This window comes from Epinephelus lanceolatus, chromosome 3, assembly GCF_041903045.1.
Source record: "Epinephelus lanceolatus isolate andai-2023 chromosome 3, ASM4190304v1, whole genome shotgun sequence".
Lineage (NCBI taxonomy): Eukaryota > Metazoa > Chordata > Actinopteri > Perciformes > Serranidae > Epinephelus > Epinephelus lanceolatus.
Window position 1 is genome coordinate 10,200,801 of NC_135736.1, and position 21,762 is coordinate 10,222,562.

Below are 21,762 nucleotides of genomic sequence, written 5' to 3' on the forward strand. Positions count from 1 at the left end.
GAGAGGCTGTGGTACAACTGTTGTCCAATCAGCAACAACAACCACACCAATCCATTTTATAATTAACTGTGCCTGTACTAACTGGCCCCCTTACTTTTGAAATCAAAATTCCGTCCCTGGTTTACTCATAGTTCAGTTTTTCCTTTTTGATTTTATTCTCTACATGCAGCAAGATATTTTGCTCTTAATCTATAATATATGAGTTAAATTGAGGCTGTGATGAGTTATGGTTGGGTTGCGAAAAAGTACATGACTTGTAAATTGAATTGTCTCATACTGTGTGCAGTAATGTCTTAAATCCACATGGGGGCGGCGTGTGTGCTGTTATGAAGACGAGCATTTGCATGGACTTGATCTGACTCATCGGTGAGAAGCCACATTACATCTAAGTGGTGTGCTGGTAAGCCTCAGGCTTCAGACAAGCAAATTCACGCCTGCAGCAAAGGCCTCTAGTATCCAGGCCTTTCTGTGGTCTGTTCACACCATTCAGCATATTATTCACACAGTAATGGGACTAGATTAAGTGCAGTATGAATGTAATGAGAACATCAAACCAAATAGGATGGTTGCCATTTATCTTACAGACAGATGAACTTTGACTTCATGAATTAGCAACATGTAACTGGGAGCTGAAAAAGAGACACTGTAGGGAAGAAACGGTCTTATATATTGTCTACCAACAGCAATTTGCCTATTCAGTATACAAGCTGCTCCAGGTAGTCTGACCTCTTGGCTGCAGTCTGATCTTTTCTGCTGTATGGATCAAACAAAAGATTCATTGGACTCTGCCAACCCTGCAATTTATAGAGAAAAAAACTGACACAGACACCAGGACTCTGGGTTCAAAACCAGTTCAACTTTATTAGAAGAAGTAGGGGAATAAAAAAACAAAAAAAAAAAAAGCATGAAATGTTAAGGCCTCTCTGGAAAGGCATGGATTTAGACAACGGACTGTGATTTGTCCAACCTCCGGTCGTCCTCTGAGTAGCGTCGGAAAGTCTCTCCCAGCAGTGGCTCTAGGGCCTCAGCTGAGCGGTAGGAGCGGGCACGCACAGCACAGCCAATGACACCACCCACCACAGCCACCACCAGCACGGCCGCAACGATGGCGATGGTGATGATCTCAGACAGGGTGTAGGCACGAACTATGGGAAAGGAGAGGAAAGTCATGAGGGCCATAAGTGCTATATCGTAGGCAGCTGGACTTGCTTCTTGAAGACGTTTCGCCTTTCATCTTGGATGAGAGGGAAAACATCTTCAAGAAGCAAGTCCAGTTGCCTACAATATAGCACTTATGATTACCATGACCCGGATGACTGAGAATCTTCACCGACAAGGTCATGAGGGGCTTTGTGAATGTGTGTGTCCATGTGTGTGTGCTGCTACTTACCTGGCCACTGGACCTCATAGGAGTATCCCAGGTTTTCTGGGGCAGAGACGAACATCTCAGCATTGGTGACAGGAGGCCAGAAAGGAACCATGTTGAATCTCCGGTTGTGCCCAATGGGAGCATTCTCCTCAGGGTAAACTACTTCACCTGCAGGATGAGGAAAAAATAGGTGTATCTTTGCTTTCGCCTGAGTGAGTGTCAGTATCTGCATCTAGTTCAGCCTGTGTGTACCTGGCTTGTGCCTGCTGAGCCACTCGTCGAAGATTGCATCGGTGAACGTGTGCAGCAGGACAAAGATGGGATCATTGGGTGAGAGGTGAGTCTGTCCGCCCGTCCCATTGAGGAAGAGGTGGGCCAAGTTGTGGAGGCTGCGGATCACCGGGTCGTACATCCCCTGAGGGGCGCTGTAGCCTAGAAAATACAAAAGAGAAAGCTAATAAATTTACCATAATTAGGATCAACAAATGCTTTGTTGAAGCTAACCATATGTGCGTGTGAGTGGAGAGTCTAGTGTGTGTGTGTGTTTGAAATCACACACTGCTTCAGCAGCTCTGCAGTCTGGGTCTGACTGAACCTGAATATCCTCCAGTGGTTAATTGGAGGATGTTAAGTCTTAGGTGCTGATTTAATTCTGACCCATAATCGTGCACCTTCAATGGTGTTCCTGAAGCTCTCAGAGGAGGTGGAGTAATAAGGCGGGGTGTCGAAGGCATTGAGCTCCAGACAGTCCAACACATCCTGAGGTGCTGGCAGCCTCTGCACCATGGGACGTGCCACGTTGCCTGCTGGGTTCCTCCGGATGGGACTGGTCTCTGTGTCTGAGTGATAAGGACAGAACCCAAGGTGAGATAATATTATCTGACTGAAGTGCAAGCTAGAGACTAGCTTGGGCGCTATAATGGTATACCTGGGCATTTAGAAATCCTGACAATATGATTTTTAATACCACCCAAAATACAGACACTCCTCTTTCCATTTCTCATAAGGAGATACTGTATTGACCAAATCACAACATTTGTTTACAATAACTTCCAGGAAAAAAAACCCTTGCATCAAATACATTAAATGACATGGCGCTGGGCATTTGCTGCCTCAGCTGGTTAGTTTTTAGCCACCTAAAAGAGCCAATCATTAAAAAAAAAATTAAATAACAGTTTAAGTGTATGTTATATTAACAATATTTTCGCTGCTTTAACCTTGCTGTCAGACATGCCTTTGTAACAGGGAACTGATGCCGTTGTCTCAAAGCTACCAGACTCTGTTCACAAAAACAGTAATTTTACTTTGCAGCACACAGTTTGCTGGTCTACCACTGCCTTGATTGCTTAGTGTCCAAGGTAAACCATAGAAAATATTCCAAATAGACCTATAGCATACACTTAAACTGATATTGCTTTTTAGGTGGCGAAAATACGTTTGGCTGCGACCCCTGTCCAGTACAGCAGTACATTGCTTAGCCTCTGTGCTAATAATTTGGTTTATCAAAGATACTAGCAAAGCAACACAAAATAAGCACAGCTTTTATCTTTAAATGTTACAGCTCAAAAATGACAGAAATAAACAAATTTCCTGATTTTGCTTATCTCTGCAATTCAAATCAATTGCCAGTTGTCTAACGGAAGTGGCTGCTGCTGTTAGCATGACATCACAGTGATTCGGTCTGATAAAGATGTTTTGCATGTAGTTTATATCACGTGCCACCAGAGGTCAGTCTTTATTGGTGGAACAGGCAGCTGAGCTAACAAATATGGTGACTGCAGGTAGCGGGGATAATGTTACAGGACTGTAAACAGTTGGGCAGCAATGGTAGGATGGAGACTGCAGAGGAGCAATATAACTTGGTGAATTAAGGGTTTACTTTGACCCAACCACAGGTTGTGATTGTTGAAACAGTGGACTAACTTACCAGATGACTGACAAAACTAAGACCGTCTTGGCGGGGTTTTTTTGTTTCTGTTGAGTTTGAATGAAGTGTGCTTTACGATGAGTAAGAAGGCAATTAAGCTAACGTTAGCCAGAAGGTGAACAGTTGTATTTCTCTGTTTAATAAGGAAAATAGATGTAATATTATTTCATTTCTTGACCTTTTTACCATTTTTGTCAGACTAACAAAGCTAAGAGAGCTTGCAGAATGTAGCGAACTGTCATGAGGGTAGGTAGCACAGCACACAAATACCGTCACATAGGCAACCTTATACACAAGTGACGTTTCAGTAAAGTATGAAAAAGTAGATACCACCCAAGCCTAATATTTGAAACAAAAGATAACTTAAACGATAGCAGTTTTTTGGTTAGTGGGGCATTGTGGTTCATATTCAGGCCAGCAGTCCCTACAGAGATGGAAAGAAGGATGATTAGAAATGTTATGTTATTGAACTACTTTCTAATTCTATGTGGGAGACTAGACTAGTTTGATCAGTCTTAAACATGACAGGAAGGCAGTTTTCTTTTTTAATTATTCACTAAAAGTCAACAGTAGTGAGTGGGAGCTCTGTGACTGAACACAAGTTGTTTTTGTTTTTTCTTCCCCTTCTCGCATGCATGATCTCTTTCTTCCTTTCTTTTTTGTTCTCTCTCTCCCACACATACACATACACACAAGCACATAAACAGAAGGCTACATAACTGAGTTGTCTGTCTGTTTGAAGATTATTCCCTCAGATCAAAGGAACCAGTAGACTGCTAGATTCCTGTCTTCAACAAGCACATGCACAAATGAGGCAACCCCCCCTAACCCATTTAAGGAGACGTTGCTTGTTGACGCAGGAAATACCGGGCCTGTCATGACTCTCTAAGGGGATTAATGAGACAGATCACTGACACGTTGGCCACTCACATGTTCTACCTGTTACAAGATTTTTTCTTTATACATGTGCAATTGTTCAAAAAGAGACCCCACCACCACCCTCCCCTTTAATGTGTTTGTAGTAGGGGACTAGGCCTACGCTAAAAGAGGATTGACATTCTTCTATTATTCCATAATACGGGATAAAAAAATATTGTATGAATAAGTTGTATTGGAAAACTAAGGCAAAAGTAGTGATTTGTAATCTGGTGCCAGCGTGGAATGAGATCCAATCTCCGCAAATCTGATCACGTAAAGTCTACCTTATTACAGTGTTACACAGAGTTGCCTTATTCTAGTCTAAACCGATTGACCCAGTGGGAATTAACACTTGAAAAACTGTGCGTTCTGATGTCTGCTATAGAGAAATTAGGCTCAGTGAGACGGGAAAAAAAAGAATTACAAAATCCAGTGTGCAGTACTTTGGATGCATGCAGAAGAAGTTGTTTAACAAGTCGAGTAGTTTCAAACAAACTGTTAGTAATAGCGAGCAATATCAAATGCGGCACAACAGCTGTGAGGCATTATTTATAGCAGCTTATGTTCTACATGCTCTCTTTATGAGCTCTTTGCCCTCTTTTCTGATGCAGCTGAGACTATGCTGTATATCAACACCACTCTCCTGCACAGTGCGGTATAGTGTGTGTGTGTGTGTGTGTGTGTGTGTGTGTGTTCTGCGACTGGCCTTACTGTTGCAGACAGTGCCCATAGTATCGTAGTCTTCTACACTCTCACAGATAACCCTCCACTGGGAGAAGATGGAGTTGGAGCTGATGGAGTTCATGTCGAAGGAGCTCCTGGCTCCAAGCAGGTCATCGGTGCAGATGTCGCACTGGCTGCCTCCGATGGCGAAGTTCCAGTAGGGCAGAGCAAAGGTGGGGTTGCCCAGCATGTCCTGCATAGATGGAATAACTTTTTTTTCCCACACTATTCTTATTGTATCAAGAGTTGCTGCAGTATAATATTGTATTCCATTGTATTTTCACTTTCAATGCCTCGTTTTTTTCACCTTTCTTTATTTTCTTACCATTTTCCACCTCTGTGTCTTTTGCCTCTGTCTGTCCCCCTCCCCCCGCTCCCCCTCTCTCCTCCAGGATAGCTATCTGCTCTGTCTCCATCTCTTCAAATCCCCACACTCTTTCCTTCCTCCTCTTATGATCCCTTCTCCCATCCTCACTTCCTTCATCACTTCCTCAGCCTAAAAGCTACCTTTCCTATCCCTTTTTCTTGTCACTACACCCCCGTCTTTCTCTCTCCCTCCCTCCCATCCCTCTTCTCACCTGCATGTCTCTCTCCAGTTGCAGCAGATGAAAACGGTGCCAGGTGACAAAGCCGGGGCCCTCGTGGGAGAAGTCTACGCCTCCAAAGCTGGCCTGGCCCGGCCCCAGGTATGTTTTACTGACAGAGTAATAGTGGCTCCAAACAAAGTAGTTGTAAATGGTGATGTTCTCAAACTGCGGGATGTTGCCATCGGGCCCAAACACCTCCTGGTACCTACAGATGAGGGGAGCAGCAGGGTAAATGTCACCTTGTGTTTTCTCCTCCACATTGCTCTAAGACAGTCTGTTTATCCTCTCATTTTTCAGCACAGAAAACATACTGCTTGATTTGATATGTGAGAATATATCCCTTCAGTTGAGCTACAAACTGGTCGACACTGCATGTACATTTCATTTTCACGTGTAGCTGCCGAGGGAGTACTTGGCTTCAAATATGAGGCTTGTAGCTGAGATCCTGGGTGTGCCCATTAATACAGGAGAAATTTAATTTTTTTATTAGGAGGTTAAAAGGGTTCTTCTACCTGCAGCTGAGAATTGCTTCAAAAAATTAATCTACTATAATCCTCAACTGACTTGGAAGGAGGTTATTCACAGATTTATGTACTGTTACTTAGAAGATTATAAATCCCTTTACTCCTGCCTAAACTGATAATTTGCACTTCCACCTGCAGCTTAAACAGAAAGCTGCCATAAGAAATTTTATGATTTTACTGATAATGTTCAAAACACAGCACGGGTGCACCATAGCTATATTACTGAGCTTTCAACTATCAGACGCAGCTAGAATGAGCCTGCAGGTCTTTGGGCAAAGCTGGGCTGTCTGTTCTAAAGTCTTGATACAAGACCAAAGACTGGCTGAATAAAGATCATTCTTCCTTTGAAATTACTTAATTAAATACATTTTTAGATATGCTTAGCATCAGTTTAACATAATCAAGTCCACAGAGAACAGTTGGAGTAGTGTGATATATATCCTTATGTATATACCGTCGTGTACAGATGACCAGGTCAGGGTGGACGGTCCTCTTAGCTCTGTCCAAAGCATTCACAAATGCCAGCTTCTCAGCTGCACTCATCTGCATGATATTCCTCCTTACTGGAGCGAGGTTAATGGGGTGGAGGAAGACAGGAGGGCAGGAATAGAGAGAACAAGGGGATGGTGAGGTGTGGGAGGAACATAGCGAGAGAGGAGGAGAGAAAAATGCCATTAAAAATTAACACAGACATTGCCTTTCCCTAACAATAAATGCTGCCCTCATTCCATGAACTGATGTCTTTTTCTCCGTCTTTGAAGCCCACTGAGATCTTAAAGTGTACAGTCAGAGACAGAACTTTTAGGTCGCCAATGCTGAGTTTAGACTGCATCCATTCCCTTACCCACAGAGATTCTCTGATCACAGTTCGGTCCAGTCAGCCCGTGTCGACATCGCCCACAGTCGTAGCCACTGAAATTCCCATTACACTGGCAAGTGCGGTTGAAAAATCTCAGCGGCCACCTCTCTCTGTCATCACGCCCAGCATAAGGGTACTGGGGTCCATGGCGCCGGTTGTCTGCTGCAATGGACACACACTGCCCCCTTCCCATGCTGGAGCCACACTCATCCCCTGCTGCCCCTGTGGGGGACGGGCAGCACTGACCACTCTGTAGCCCCACAGTGGTGACACACACCCGGGGAAACTGGGCCAGTGTTAGGGTGGCACACATGGTCACCACCAAGACACCCGCTCTCCACATGCTGCCAAAATTCAGAGAGGATAAAGATATATTTTGGGTACATGTGGTGGGTAAGAAGGGAGAATAAGGTAAAAAGTAGGTTAGGAATTTTAGAAACACAAAGAGACTAGAGAGATTTTACATTGTTGCTTCACATCCATCCATCCGTCTTTTTCTAAACCACTTATCATGTTGAGGGTTGTAAGGGGCCTTTCCCAGCATACATTTTGGTAAGATGAAGACAAAAAAATTCAATACTCTGCAGACATGCACTTCAATTAAGCTCAAGAACAACTCACTCGGTTTGTGTTCTCTTGTTAAAGCCAATTGTCTTAACATTATTCCGAAACTTCACTTCTTACACGCCCCTGCAGGCAGTGCGAGTCATTATTCATAATTCACAAAGCCATTAGCTTTCAACTCTTACAAGTTCAGAAATGCTTTCAACAACAGACGGCAAGAGATGATTTGCTTCAACCTTTTTTATGTAGTTAGATTTGCTTGTCTTTTGAAGCTTGTTGATTAGGAATGAATGAAGGAGTGACTAATAGTTTGGCAGCAGCAATTATTTTTCAACAAAACAGTGATAACAACCATTGAAGAAAAGTTACAAATTTAAGAAAAAAAAACTTGGGGGGAAAAAAAAGGGTTTTACGTGTTGCGCTTTTTGCAGAGATACTGTACATTATGAATGACTGGATGCATTGCTCAACCATAATGCTCAGCCAGTGCAACATGGGCTGTTATGTGGCAATCTGTCTTATAGCCATCATCTGAAATGAAACTTGGTTTTCATTTTTTAATTTTGCCAGTAGCTTAATTGTGCATTAGTCTCATATCTGCTTTTTAAATGGAACTGAAGCAATCATTCACACTGTTAATTTTCAAGACTTATTATATTCTACAGTTCATTATGTGAAAAAGCATCAGCGGAATGTGTTTCCCCTACCTCTGACTGTGCATGCTGCTCCTCTCTGTCTGCAGAACTGAAGCCCCCCAAGAGTCGGCCCATTTCCCTCTCCTGGCTTAAATAGCTATTGAGCGCATGACCAGAGCTCTCTGGGGCTTGTGTAAGCGCACACACACACACACAGTACACATGGATACACTTGAGGGTTCAGCTGCTTTTTTTCAAACACTCATTCATATGCCTTGTGATCATAACCCAAATGACGCCAGTCTGTGTGGTCACTCGCACAATAAAAGACTCAACTGTGAGATAAAATTCATATTGAAGTCATTATTTTGTAAATTCAGTCACTTGGATATGGTTTGTTATCTGTGTGTGTGTGTATGTGTGTGTGTGTGTGTGTGTGTGTGTGTCAGGTGTCTGGAGAAGAATTTCTAATAATTTGTGGGCACAAATTACTCATTTGTTCCTTCAATTTACTTAATTTGTGTGCTCAAGTAATCAAAAATTTCAAACTGTGCCCTGCAGAATACAGAGAAGTCCATACTGGGAGGCAAGAAGGAAATATTCAACATTATCATTTTAATTTGCTCAAATCACAAATGATGATACAAAGGTCAGAAATTATGTCGAATAAAAATCAAATCAAGTCAATAATGGACATTTTGTCATGTTGGCTAGTGTTGTACATTTTAATGAGACTTTGCAGAAATGGTGGTCTATGGTGCCGCTCAAACACTTTGTGAATTACACATAAAACAGGAAAATTGGTTGTAACCACTGTACCTTTTATAACATTTTCAACAGTGGTGGTCAGTATGAAAAACATTTCCTAACAATTTCATTGTATGCTAAAGAGCTTACAGACATCAAACTAGATTCATATCACTTTTGTCACATTTACACACACACACACACACACACAGTATTTTAAAACACACACTTCCTGTTCACTCATTCCCACAAGTTTGCGCATGCACACCCTGACTTCCACACGCTCACACACATCAAACGTATGACAGTATCTTTTTTTTCTTCTTCTTCTTTTTTTCAATTTACACACACAGACGGACATACAATAAACACCAAATACATGTGTGTTACATATACAGTAGTTATCACCAGAGGTGGGACCAAGTCATTGTTTTCCAAGTCACAAGTAAGTCTCGAAGTCCTAAACTTTTGGTTTTGTGTCCTAAACAAGTTATAATGCACTTTTCAACAAATGTAATGCCAATATTAAATTTACAAAATTAATAAATGCTTTATTTGTTGTTAAGTTATTTAACTGTTAAGTTGGTGTTAGCTAGGCATTAGCTTGCTGACTATGTTAATGTTAGCCTTAACTTACTGTTCTTTGTGCAACTTAAAATGTTGAACAAAGTTGGAAGTTGTTTTGTCTTTGTTTGTAATGTTTGACCTGCAATGCATACTGCTATTCAGTATTATTTACTACTGCATAGTTTTTGTAAGTAAACAAATTATCTTTGATATTTTTTTCCAACTGGCACCCAATGTTAGTTCTTCCTTGTTCTCTCCTGCAACTTGATTTGATGCTGTTGGATTTTTCAAACAAAGTGGATCTGGGGAATGAAGTGTCGACTTGCTGGGAATGAAAAGCGTTGATTTTAGTTTGGATCAGCAAATGAAGGGAAATGAATTGATTCCTGGCACACTTCTAAGTAAAACACTTCTTCATCTTCGGGCTTGGGAGAAGATATCAAGTAGTTTTAAGTCAAAGTCAAAGTTAAGTCAGGAGTCATTGGTGTTAAAGTCCATGTCAAGTTTCAAGCCTTTTTTGATTTTGTCAAGTCCAGTTTAAAGTCATCAAATTTGTGAATTGAGTCGTCTGAATGAGTCAAACCCACACCTCTGGTTATTACAGTCAGAGTCCAAGGCAGTCTGTGTTGGGTTGAAGAATTTAGGGTAATTCATTGGGTAGTGTGAGTAATTTGGGAGTAGGGATGAAGAGTGGCTTTTTGAGTTTTATTGAGATACAGTTAGGAACAGATAAAAACAGTTAGACCTCTAGAGAATGGAAGTCCTGAGGTCTTGTGAGGAGTCTGGTCCTGGTCCAGTGTTGGCCGACTCCTCTGCGGAGCTCGGAGGGAGGTCGGACATGGCTATCGCATGCTCCTCTTCGTGCATCTCTTTGTTTTGGGCCAGGGTTGAGGCCACATCAGATAGGTCAAGTGCTGCTATCCTGGTAGAGAGGAGGACAGTAGGGCAGTTGACAGCCATTTAACAGTTGGATAAATTGCAGGAATAATCCCTGACAGGGTGCATGCATTAGAAGCTATTTGATACAAATGAGGATAAAATCTGTTTTGCTTTACATGAGAACAAAGACAAGCTCATTCTGATGGGACACTCAGAGTACCAGTACAATACAAACACCACTTAATTTGGTGTTTTCATAATGGCTGTCGAGCTGCTGTTGAATATGGTGCTGCGAGCAAATGCTAATATTTTCACTGCAAGGTCTGTTTATTTAATGACGCTCCAGATGGAGAAGCTAACAAACTGTGGTGGAAGGCGATACGCTGGGAGGTAATGACACACCCAGATATAAATAGATCACTTGACATTATTGACTAATTGCAGGTGACAGTGTCCTCAATGAAAGAATTTCTAAAAGTGCTGCATGCCCCGGTTGATTTACCCTCAAGGGTAACCAAACTGCCATCTTAAGTGTCATTCCAAATGTGAAAAGCATGCGTGCTGAAGGACTGCATCTTACCCAGAATGCATTTTGGTCATTCATTACTTCCTCAGCTGTAATCTGGCATGGTACACAAGAAAATTCTGCTACCTGCCCGAACCTCAAGGGTCCTGCTAAAGTCCTTGTTTTTTCTGGGTCAGGCTAAGGTTGGTTTGTGATGTAAGGCTTTGGACTTGGATCGTGCTTTGGTTTTCTTATTTTCAAATGTATTTTATTAGGAAAGTTCAGTGTTTACCATCTCCGTCTGCACCCAATGGGGCTGGGTATTGTTTAAAATATCACAATACCAGTACCAAAACCAGAACTCAAACAGTGATACCTTTTTTTTCTACAAATTTCGATATCCATCATGTGAGTGAAAGCATTCAGTGGTGTAAAATGCAACCAGTCACCACAGGTAATGTAATGTAGCTATACTTTCAAACATTTGGGTGGCACCTGGGCAGGCTAAACTGCCAACTTTGTCATATACACAAAGCTCAAATTCACCACAGACTGTATGGGTTGTAGCCAATCCAATTGTGTATGGGTGGCCCAATCACGCGTTGCATTAAATTATAAAAGGGTTGCAGTGATTGGCTGTGAGCAAAACCATATAAATAGTCATTTTTTCTTCATGTGGGTGAAAAAAGGATCAAAAGCAGGTACCATTTGACTGGAGAAGTTCTAATATTGCTTGATACTAGGTTATTTTGGTTGATACCCTAAAGGTATCAGTACTCAGTACCTTAAAGGTATCGACCCCAGCTCCAGTGTCCAATGTGGTGAGCTTGTGGATCTCACTTTTCTTTATTTCAAATCTCAGTCCTGGCCAGTACTTCCCATTTCCAATCCCTCTCTCACCTGGAGACCTTGCCTATCTGCTTTCCAAGTAGCTACATGCATGCTGTATGATGCTACATAACACCATGTTCCAAGAAGAAATGAAAGAAGGCTTGTTCAACAGCTACTGGAGTATGGATTCGGGTTGACTATAGTAGTTGTCTGGAGCGTCAACCACCCATCATGTCCTATATCGCCACTACAGGTTGCCTCTGTGTGTGGGTGTCTGACACCAACTAGCCACTAACCAAGTGTCTGCATTTGACGAGTTAGGAATGAGACTGGTCTGGTGTTCAGCTGGTCTGCCTTAGGATTGTAGAGCAGTCAAAGTCAGATGCAGTCCTTCTTTGTCATTACAAAGCCACCATTTTGCATTGCAAATAGTGTACACCAATTTCAAGAGTATCATGATTAGCCTATATTGAAAAAGTGTGTGAATACTGATCCATTTGGCTCTATTACAACCATTTACCTGCTGTACAAATCATAGTCGCCTTCATTTTCAAAATGCATGTCTTGACGTTAACATCAAGCTAAAGTCCCAAAATGCTTCTGACCTCCAAAATGGCTTTATCTACACTCTCTGAATTTGCTTGCTTTGCACCGTGGCTTCTGGCGTCCTTGTGTGTACAAGGAGCAACACTTGGTGCATTTATTGCTGAGATGATACTGCTGCTAAATTTGTGACTTAGAGAGTATTCTAAGTGACTTTTGTTGTTTGTTGGCAGCGTTTTTAGTGATTCCCTCTTCCACTGACAACTGGATTGTCACTGCTGCTATAAAGTCTCTTAACAAGGACACATTTCAAGATGACTCTGTCGACTGTTTAATAATTCAGTGTTGCTTTGTTATCGTCTGTTCTAGGCACGCATCAGTTTTCTCTTTGTGTCTTGCACGCTTTCACTGGCTTAATCAACAGACTCATTGGATCACATACACACAATGCTGTTTGTGCAATGCTATGTGAGTTTTGATTCTATACACAGACTCTCTCAGTCTCTCAGTCTTGTTTTTTTCCCCTAAGTTTTTACACACATCCTCACCCCACACTTTTACATGGTCACTCCTCATGCACACACCTTTGGCTTATTATTGATTCAAGCCTGCTAGTCTGATTAGGAAGAATAGCGGTATTACCCAGTAATGCTTTGGGTTCACGGGACTCACACTCTCATGTGACCCAGCAAGCAGCCTCCTGAGCACATAGCTTACCAAACAGCCAGGAGGGAATCAGCTGAGAAGCACACAACTGGTGGTTCCTATGAACCACAAATTTTCAGGTCAGTGAGCAGCATTTAGTCGGCTGACAATGGGCAAGCCTGACATCCGGCTGGTGTTAGTGACAAGGAAACTGATACTGCAGAAGTCAGTTTGGTGGTGGCAGAAAATCTGATTCTAAGAGAGAGACAGAAGAGCCGAGAGATCATATAACTGAGATCATATAAACCTTGAAATGAAACCTTGAAATGGTTTAAATCAGACAACAGACCAATATACTGTACTAAAGGACCCCTATAAATCTAGCATAGCAATGTTTAGAAATCTTTGTCCTTATGTTTAGTCTGTGATAAAGACTGGTGAAAGATGACAATGAGATCTTTGTCTCGTCTTTATTAGATATATGGGAGCTATCAGTGTGCAGATGTTTTGTCTGATTTCTACCTTAGGTTTCCTTATTATATTCAGCAAAAGTGAAAAGATAAAATAAGTGCTCCTGTACACAGCTTAAACAATTGTTAGAAAAGTAATCCAAGAGTAATCAAATGTAATAAGTAACATTACACTGACAAATAAATTTAAATAGTTACATTACTAATTACAATTTTTAACAAGGTAACTGTAATCTGTAACCTGTAACATTTCAAAGGAACCCTCCTAACAACTCCTCCTAATCAACTAATTTGGTGGTCATAGGTCAAGGTCACCGTGACCTTGTCAATCTCATTCTTGTGAATGCGATATCTGAAGAACGCCCTGAGGATTTTTTTTTTTTTTTTTTTTTTCAAATTTAGCACAAAGGTCCCTTTGGACTCAAGGATGAACTGATCAGATTTTGGTGGCCAAAGGTCAAGGTTACCATGACTTTGCATTTGTTCATTCTTGTGAAAGCATTACCTCAGAACCACCTTGAGGGAATTTCTTCAAATTTGGCACTCACATCTACTTGGACTTACTAATGAGCTTATTAGCTTTTAGTGGTCAATAGTCAAGGTCACTGCAACCTGCCCATGTCTAATTCTCCTGAACCAGATACCAAAGAACACCTTCAGGCATTTTTTTCTTTATTTTTTTCAAATTTGGTGTGATTGTCCATTTGGACTCAAGAATGAACTGATTAGATTTGGGTGGTCAAAAGGTTAAGGTCACTGTGACCTTGCATCTATCTCATTCTTGTGAATGCAATATCTCAAGAACTCCCTGAAGAAATTTTCTCAAATTTGCCACAAACATCCACTTGGACTCAACAATGAACTTACTTAGACTTTTGTTGTTGAAGGTCAAAGATCAAGGTCACTGTGACCTCACAAAAGACGATTTTGGCCACAATTCAAGAATTCAAACACTAATTATGACCAAATTTCACACAAATGTCTAATAGGATATAATGATGAAGTGATGACATTTTATATTCAAAAGGTCAAAGGTCACCTTCACTCTGAAATCATAATGTTTTCTGTCCATTAGTCAATGTCATATCTCAGGAACAGAAGGGAAGACATTTGGTCAAATACTGAATTGGTGACACTAATCTTAAAACTGTGCTGATTGTACAGATCTTCTGTGCTGCTGGGGTGAAGATGTGTGTGAAGCATCCATGTTTTCACAGACTGTAACTGCAGTTTCATGGGTTTTGGATGTGTGCAACCACGAGGAATTAATTCTAGTTCTCGCGTGCCTCCACTGTGAAAGGAGAATTCAAAAAAGGCAAAAATTCTTTGTGAATTGACAAAATCAGGGTCCACATTTAATAGCATCTGTTTACAAACTCTCATACAACTAATGTGGTATAATCCAAGTCTCATTTATCTCAATTGTATGCTCAGTGCTTCCCAAACAATTGCCTTTCACTGAAACGATTTAAGACACCAAACAGTCTCACGCACAGGAGAGTAGCATGCCTGGGTGTGCACATTTGTTCGAATTCTGCTAGCAGAACTCAAACACACCCAAGTGCCCAGGCACACTGAGGGCATGTTACACGTAAGCGGAAGTGTTTCATATTGTCAGGTTTTAGCAAAAATGCTTGTGTTTGGGAAGCAATGAGCATATGACTGGATAAATGAGACTCTGATTATACTGGATGAGTTGTTAGATTTTGTAAGCTGTTGATCTGATATAGTTTTGCTGTTGTCAAATGTGAACTCCTTTTACTTCACTTTTCATGAAGAGTTTTCACCTTTCTTGAATTCTCCATTCAACCTGGAAACATCCATGAAAAACCAAGTTTTCTTTACACATTCAAGGTAACATTCATACATTCATCTTCCATAACCACTTATCCTGTCGGGGGTCGCGGGGGGCTGGAACCTATCCCAGCTGACATTGGGTGGTCTGGTTGCCAGACTATCACAGGGCTAACACAAAGGCCCTGTTTAGACGACAACGGTTTCTCTAAAAACGGAAAAGTCTGTCCTTTGCGTTTTAAAAAAACTTCTGCGTTTATATAACGACATTATTGAAACAATCCCCGTTCACACGGAGCCACAAAATCTACTGGAAACGCCGTAGTATGCATGCCAGGCCAATGGGTGGCAGTGTAAATTTGCAAAGCAACATCACGGCATGACGCCATGCGCCTGCGCTGAAGCGCCTTCCTCTACAACGCGGTGATTACAAACCAAAACAAAGAAGACACAATGGCGAAAACATGCACAGATAACTTTGTCTGGATGAACGACGAGGTGGAGTTGCTACAGTAACAGATCTACACTTCACTTCAAATCAACAGGGTGAGCAGCACAAACAGAGCTCGCCATTGTTGTTGTGACGGTCGGCATGCCTAGTGACTGGAACTGTAATGCGCATGTGCGAAAAGTCTCCGTTTTCAGAGGAACTGCGTATTGCAAGTTTACATGACAACGGAGATGCTGCCATTTCCAAAAAGCTGCACTCTGGAACCCGTTTTCAAATCATTGCATTTTCAGGCACCCAAAACGCCGCTGTCGTGTAAATGATCGGCCAAAAACTAAAGTTTACCGTTTTCAGTTGAAATCGTTGTCATATAAACGGGGCCATAGAGACAGACAACCATTCACACTCACATTTACACCTACAGGCAAATTAGAGTCACCAATAAACCCAACCTGCATGTCTTTGGACTGTGGGAGGAAGCTGGAGTACCTGGAGAAAACCCACGCTGACATGGGTGGAAGATGCAAACTCAGCACAGAAGGGCTCCCACACCCTGGATTTCAAACCCCCAATCCTGGGTTTGATCCAGGAACCCTCTTGCTGTGAGCATACAATGCTAACCACTGCACCACCGCGCTGCCTTCAAGGTAACATGCAGTCAGTAATTAATACACAAATGGTCATTTTGTGGGTGAAGTATACCTTTAAGAGGTCATTGAATGTGAGCTATTAGACTGATGTGTTAGACAGCGCTCTTTACCAACATCATCAAACACCAAAAGAGGATATATCTTTTGGAAGAATAGTGTTTATCCCTCTAAATACATGTAAAATGTATGTCACTGAGCACTGAAGCAAAAGCAAAAGGTTTTCCTTTAATTTATTACCTGTATGTATGTATGTATTATTTATGTAACCACTATAGATGTTAGATAGAGGTTTATATATGTGAACATACTGTTGAGCGTCCCCATTGCCTGCAGGAAGTGTGTCATCACTGCAGTCACCTCCTGTAGCTGCCTCCGGTTCAACACACCCTTCCTCACATGCCCGCTGCAGGGCCGGGGCACTGCATACACACATGTACACAAACAAACACAAAATCTCAGATATTAATGTTGTTGCTGACTGTTACCCGTCTACAAATCAACTACATGCTGCATCAGGCTATGTGGAGAAAAAAAACTAGTGCAGCATATTACAGATAAAAGGCTATTCTCTCTTTTATTGAGAGAAATACTGAACCAATACTGGGCACATTCTCCTCATGTCATCATCTATCAGTGTGGAAATGTTAGCTGCAGCTTGGGCAACATCAGAAGCAATCACGTACCAGCACTGCTGTAAGTCCCATCTGTGATTGTAGCGCCGTTGGTACTACAGCTAGCAATCAGATGGCTTATTTCAGCTATTAGAGAAGAAGCACTGTGATATGGTTGGTACAAGTGCAAAGGCAGACTAAGTATTATTCTGATTACCATTCATAAAAAGTAAATACAGGAAAAGAGTCTGTTTTATAAAGACTGAGCCAGAACAAAAAATCACGCTACAGTACAGTCAGATTAGGGTTGTAATGAAAATCTATTTTTGTACGAGGCTGTTGGATGTATAATGTAGCTCAGCCTTCCCAAATTTATGTCTATGGATGGCAGGCTACAGGAAATAATATTGGCTAGGAGCTGAGCTGTATTAGGTAAAGGACATTTGATTTGTACTTTCAGTCCGTCAGAAAATTATGGCCTTCAGGATAACTTTTTTTGACCAAGTGTTCCTGGAGATTCAGTGTACAGAAATCGGTGCTACCTACCTGTTTTTGTTACGACATTTGAGGATATAGATAATGATGATAACAGTCTCCAAGACCAGGAAGGCTGCAGCAGAAATAGCCCCAATCTTCCATGCCTCCAGGCCCAGCTCACTTGTCTCTGAACAGATACATTAAGGCAGAGAGAGAGAGCAAGAAAGGGAGGGCAGGAGAGGAGAAAACATGAAATGTGATGCACTACGTTTTGCTACAACTCAATCAACTGTCCCTCAACTGCACATAATGGAAGCTGTACTCTGACACCCTATTTATTTCACACTATTACAGTTTAGCAGGACAAAAAGAAAATACCTGTTTTTCTGCTGTCGTGTCATTTTAACAATCTTCCTTCCAGCGATTTATAGTACACCAGCTTAAAGGTGCATGTGTGTGATGCATAGGGTCATAGACCCATAGTTCTAGTGAGGCAGAAAATAGCACATTATTATATTGTGACGGAATGGTCCCAACTTTCTGGTCTTCCCCCACCAGTCGGTGTGTAGTAAGCCTGCTCCACTGTTTATTCAAATGGAACAACATCAACTTGGCCATCTGCATATTTTTCTGGCAGAATCACGATGATGATCTGTTTTCTTCTTCTTTATTCTACCCAAGTTTTAAGCTGCAGAAAATCTGCTGTAATATATACACAGACCCATTTATAGCCAGATATGCTAAGTTCTGAAACTGCACTTGAGAACTACAGTATATATTACTTTAAGTTCAGTTCCTCTCATTTTTTCCTAATTGGGACATTAAGGTCAAAGCTAATTAATTACATATGAGCCCAAGGGGTTAACAATTACCCCTTCTCCACCAGATTAGCTTTGGTTCTTGAGCTGGTTTCAATCAGGACTCTTGGAATCTTGGCACTATGTAGTGAACCAGCCTGCGGTTCCACCTAGTGTTGATCAGAACCAATTAGATCAAGGATACGTCATCAAGACAACACTATTTGCAAGACTCTTTCCAACTTGTAGAGTATGATACACGACTATATATTTTCATGACTTGCACTTCAGGTTAAGAAAAACCTGCTGTTTTTTTTTGTCCCAGCTGGGAAACAACTTTCTGAACCTATTTTTTTTTTTTTGGCTCTGAACAGTTCAAAATTTGAAACTGAAACCGAACCTGTTCCATGTTAGTGGAAAAGAAATATGTAATATATTGTATTTTTCTTTGATATTTGGATATCTTTTCTACTTTACATTTTACCTGTGTTTCCAGCTGTATCTTCCACCAGCTCATTGGCCTCCCCTAGTTTCTCCCCTTCTGCCTGAGGCGCTTCAGCGAGACCATCCTTCACAAAATTATCCAGTGTAGGTTGGGCCACGACAGGGTCATGTGGCAAAAGGTCATCAGTAGGCGTGATGATCTCATTGCCATCGCTGGATTTCTCATCACCGAGGGTGTTTTCTCTGGCCTCCACCCCACCAAGGGATGGGCTGGGGGTGGGCACCTGAATCTCAGGGATCTGCTCTATGGAGACTTCATCACTGTCCTCTGGCTCTGGGGCAGAGATCACCAGCACTTCTAGAAGAGGGGTTTGGTATGTGACACACACATGAAAATGAAGCAAAGAGGTCAAGGTTTAGGGTTTATCGAGTGGACCTATGGAATGTAGAATAATGTATGGATGTGCTGCAGCTAAGATTGGAAGTTGGTTCATGATTTGGATGCATTTGTAAGCTTACTCACAGTATGTTTACAGTGCAGAATAACATATCAGTCTTTGCATGTGTCACAATAATCACTGGGCTTGAAGAGAATTTTAGAAGTTTCTACTGATAAATGATTAATGTCTATGTCAGGATTTTCTGAGTAAACATTTTCTCAAGCTCCTTCTACCAAAAAGCTTGTTGATAACATTTCAAAACCAGAGCAGCTCGGGATTTTTTTTACCACGGTTTTTCAGGACACGGGCTGGTAACCAATATTATTGTAAAGTGCATTAAAGGGGGTTTATAATCTTCATTTAAGAGCTTTCTTCTCTTAAAGTAGGTTAAGATGCAAACAATGCGAGCTTAACCAAAGCTGCTGAGTCTAATGCAACTGAATGTTTAAAGACAAATACCATTGCAGTTTTAGGTTTGTGTGACCTAAATTATGAAGAGGTTTTACATATTCAACATCTCAGATAGTTATCTGATGAGGATGTACTGGAAGTAAAGTGAATGGGGCGGCTACAACATGAAGCTAATGGGAAGAAAGTCGACGAGAAGATTTGCTGGGAAATTTTGACTTTGTTTGTATGCTGAATGGGGCATGGTGCCAGTCAAGCCACCACGCTGAAGCCTAATTTCTTTGTGCCAGCTTTTAATTCTATTGCACAAGCACATATCTCACCTTGATCCTCCTTTTCACTGCTGTGTGAGGTCTCCGGAGCAATGTGATCCTCTTCTCCAGCTTGGTGGTCACCCCCCTCATTTACCAATGCCACTGATTCCTCCTTGCCTACACCCTCTCTGTGTCTTTCACCCCCTTCTGCTTCCCCCACTATTGTACCTTCTGCTTCTACCTCTCCAGCAGCTCCTCCCTCCACCACTAAATAGCCTTGTTCGTCCTCTACCCCCAATCCTTCAGCACCCTTCATTACGTTTACCTCCTCTTCTTCTACTGGTTCTCCCACTACACTTTGTGTGCTCTCTATTTCATAATTATCAGAAGAGGGTACTATCACCTCACCTTCAATTTCATCCACAATAGTTTCTTCATTTTTCCATGGATCTCCTGTCTGTTCCACGTCAGACACTGCCAGGCTAGGGTCAGACTCTACTGCAGCCTCCACAACTCCTGGAGTTTCCTCTACCTCCTGTGTTTCTGTTTCAGCTGCTCCGTTTTCTTCTGACAACACAACCTGCTCCTTGCCGTCCTCCGCCTGTGCTTCCTCCGCTGCTAAATACCCCCCTGTCTCCTCTAAAGCAGCTCCAGTTTCCTCTACAACCTCCTGACTGACTTGGGTGTCTAGAGACTCATCAATAACCTCCACCCCCTCCACCTCTCTGTCTTCAGTTTCTACACCTGCTGTAGTCTCCACCACAGATCCAGCTGTAGCCTCCCCTTCGACAACCCCTTTGCCCCCCTCAGCTACATCCTCAGATGCATCCACCTCAGCTACCTCCTGCTCCTCTCCAACATCAGTATCTCCCCCCTTGGCGCCCGTATCCTCACCCTCCACCTCCTCCTCTACCACCTGCTCCAACACCTCTGCCTCTGCGTCAGCTTCGAGGGCATCCTCCTCAGCGGCCTCCTGTGCTGCTGCCTCATCTGCTTTCGCTTCACCTCCTCCTTCCACCTGCCCCAAAGCTGCCTCCACCACCCTCTCCAGCAGCTCCTTCAACACTTCCTCTGCCCCACGACCTTCCACCTGCTCTGAGGCCTCCTGCACGGCCTGCTGCACCTCCTTCAGGCTAGGGGGGGCCACCACGGGTACCACATCTGCAGGAAGCAGCTCTGGTTCAGGGGGTAAGGCCTGGTCATCTTGCAGGGTGACCGCTGTGGAGGACTGGATGGAGGTAGACAGACCTAAGGAGATATATCAAATATTTTGGGTCTTTTGTAGCAGCTGTAAGTAAACCAACCAATATATGACACATATACACATATATGCCATATGTGTCAACATAATCACTGCAGATCACTCCATGAGGAATACAGCAAAATTGTGTTTCTTTGCCATTGGTTGGTTGATTATGTCATTATTCAGTGATTCAAAATACAAAAACAGCAGCACATCACATGTAGGTGCAAGGCTATTGGATATTATCAAGCAAAATTGTGGTTTGGAGTCAGTGTGCAGGTGTTACTCCTTTCATCCAAATACAAAGACATCATCACATAGATAATCAAAGCTATTTGCATAATGCCACCCTACCTTCAGACGTGCAGTGTTGTATCAACAAAACCACCAGGAATCCTTTTAAAAAGCAGTACTCCATGTTGTCAGAGAAAACATGAAAAATATAGTCCAAAACAATCCCCAGTCTCTCCCAGGAAAACACTCTTTACTTCCTTTTGTTCTTTGCTCAAACGTCAAGTGTGAGTGTGTGCACCACCACAAGACATACACTGAGTGTGTAGACTCGGGATGGTTGGACAGTAAATTGGGCCCAGGCAGGGAGGGTGATGTTAGCAGGTGACGCTGAAAGGAGGGAGGGTGAAAAAACGAACATCGCCATGTTAAATATTGCCACCCCGAGGTGTCTCTGTACCACCAGGTGTCTCTATGGGAGTTGGGGGTAAAGTAGCACTTGAGTGTTAAATGCTTATGAGACCCTTGCGAGGGCTGTGGTGAAATTTGGGCGGCATGTCACACACACAGTGAACTCTGGAGGAGCAATTATAGGTGGGCTGTGAGATTGGGGCATGAGTGATGCTACCATTAAGGCCTGACATAGAGCTACAGAGAATAGATCTGAGTGTA

The 21,762-nt window shown here is 42.3% G+C and overlaps 2 protein-coding genes across 2 annotated transcripts; both read right to left on the reverse strand.

Moving 5' to 3' along the window:
- Positions 1–841: 841 nt before the first annotated feature.
- tyrp1b (tyrosinase-related protein 1b) lies at positions 842–8,280 on the reverse strand. Its single transcript, XM_033624858.2, has 9 exons — positions 8,179–8,280; positions 6,893–7,251; positions 6,503–6,611; positions 5,516–5,729; positions 4,926–5,130; positions 2,041–2,208; positions 1,622–1,801; positions 1,391–1,537; positions 842–1,145 (listed from the first exon to the last, which is right to left on the reverse strand). The coding sequence occupies exons 1-9, from the start codon at positions 8,190–8,192 to the stop codon at positions 940–942; spliced, it is 1,602 nt and encodes a 533-aa protein (XP_033480749.1). The 5' UTR covers positions 8,193–8,280; the 3' UTR covers positions 842–939.
- Positions 8,281–8,701: 421 nt separating this feature from the next.
- LOC117255711 (uncharacterized) lies at positions 8,702–21,420 on the reverse strand. Its single transcript, XM_033624856.2, has 6 exons — positions 21,214–21,420; positions 19,686–20,864; positions 18,555–18,872; positions 17,343–17,460; positions 16,494–16,604; positions 8,702–10,342 (listed from the first exon to the last, which is right to left on the reverse strand). Exons 1-6 carry the CDS (start codon positions 21,275–21,277, stop codon positions 10,168–10,170), a joined length of 1,965 nt encoding a protein of 654 aa, XP_033480747.1. The 5' UTR covers positions 21,278–21,420; the 3' UTR covers positions 8,702–10,167.
- Between the last annotated feature and the right edge of the window lie 342 nt (positions 21,421–21,762).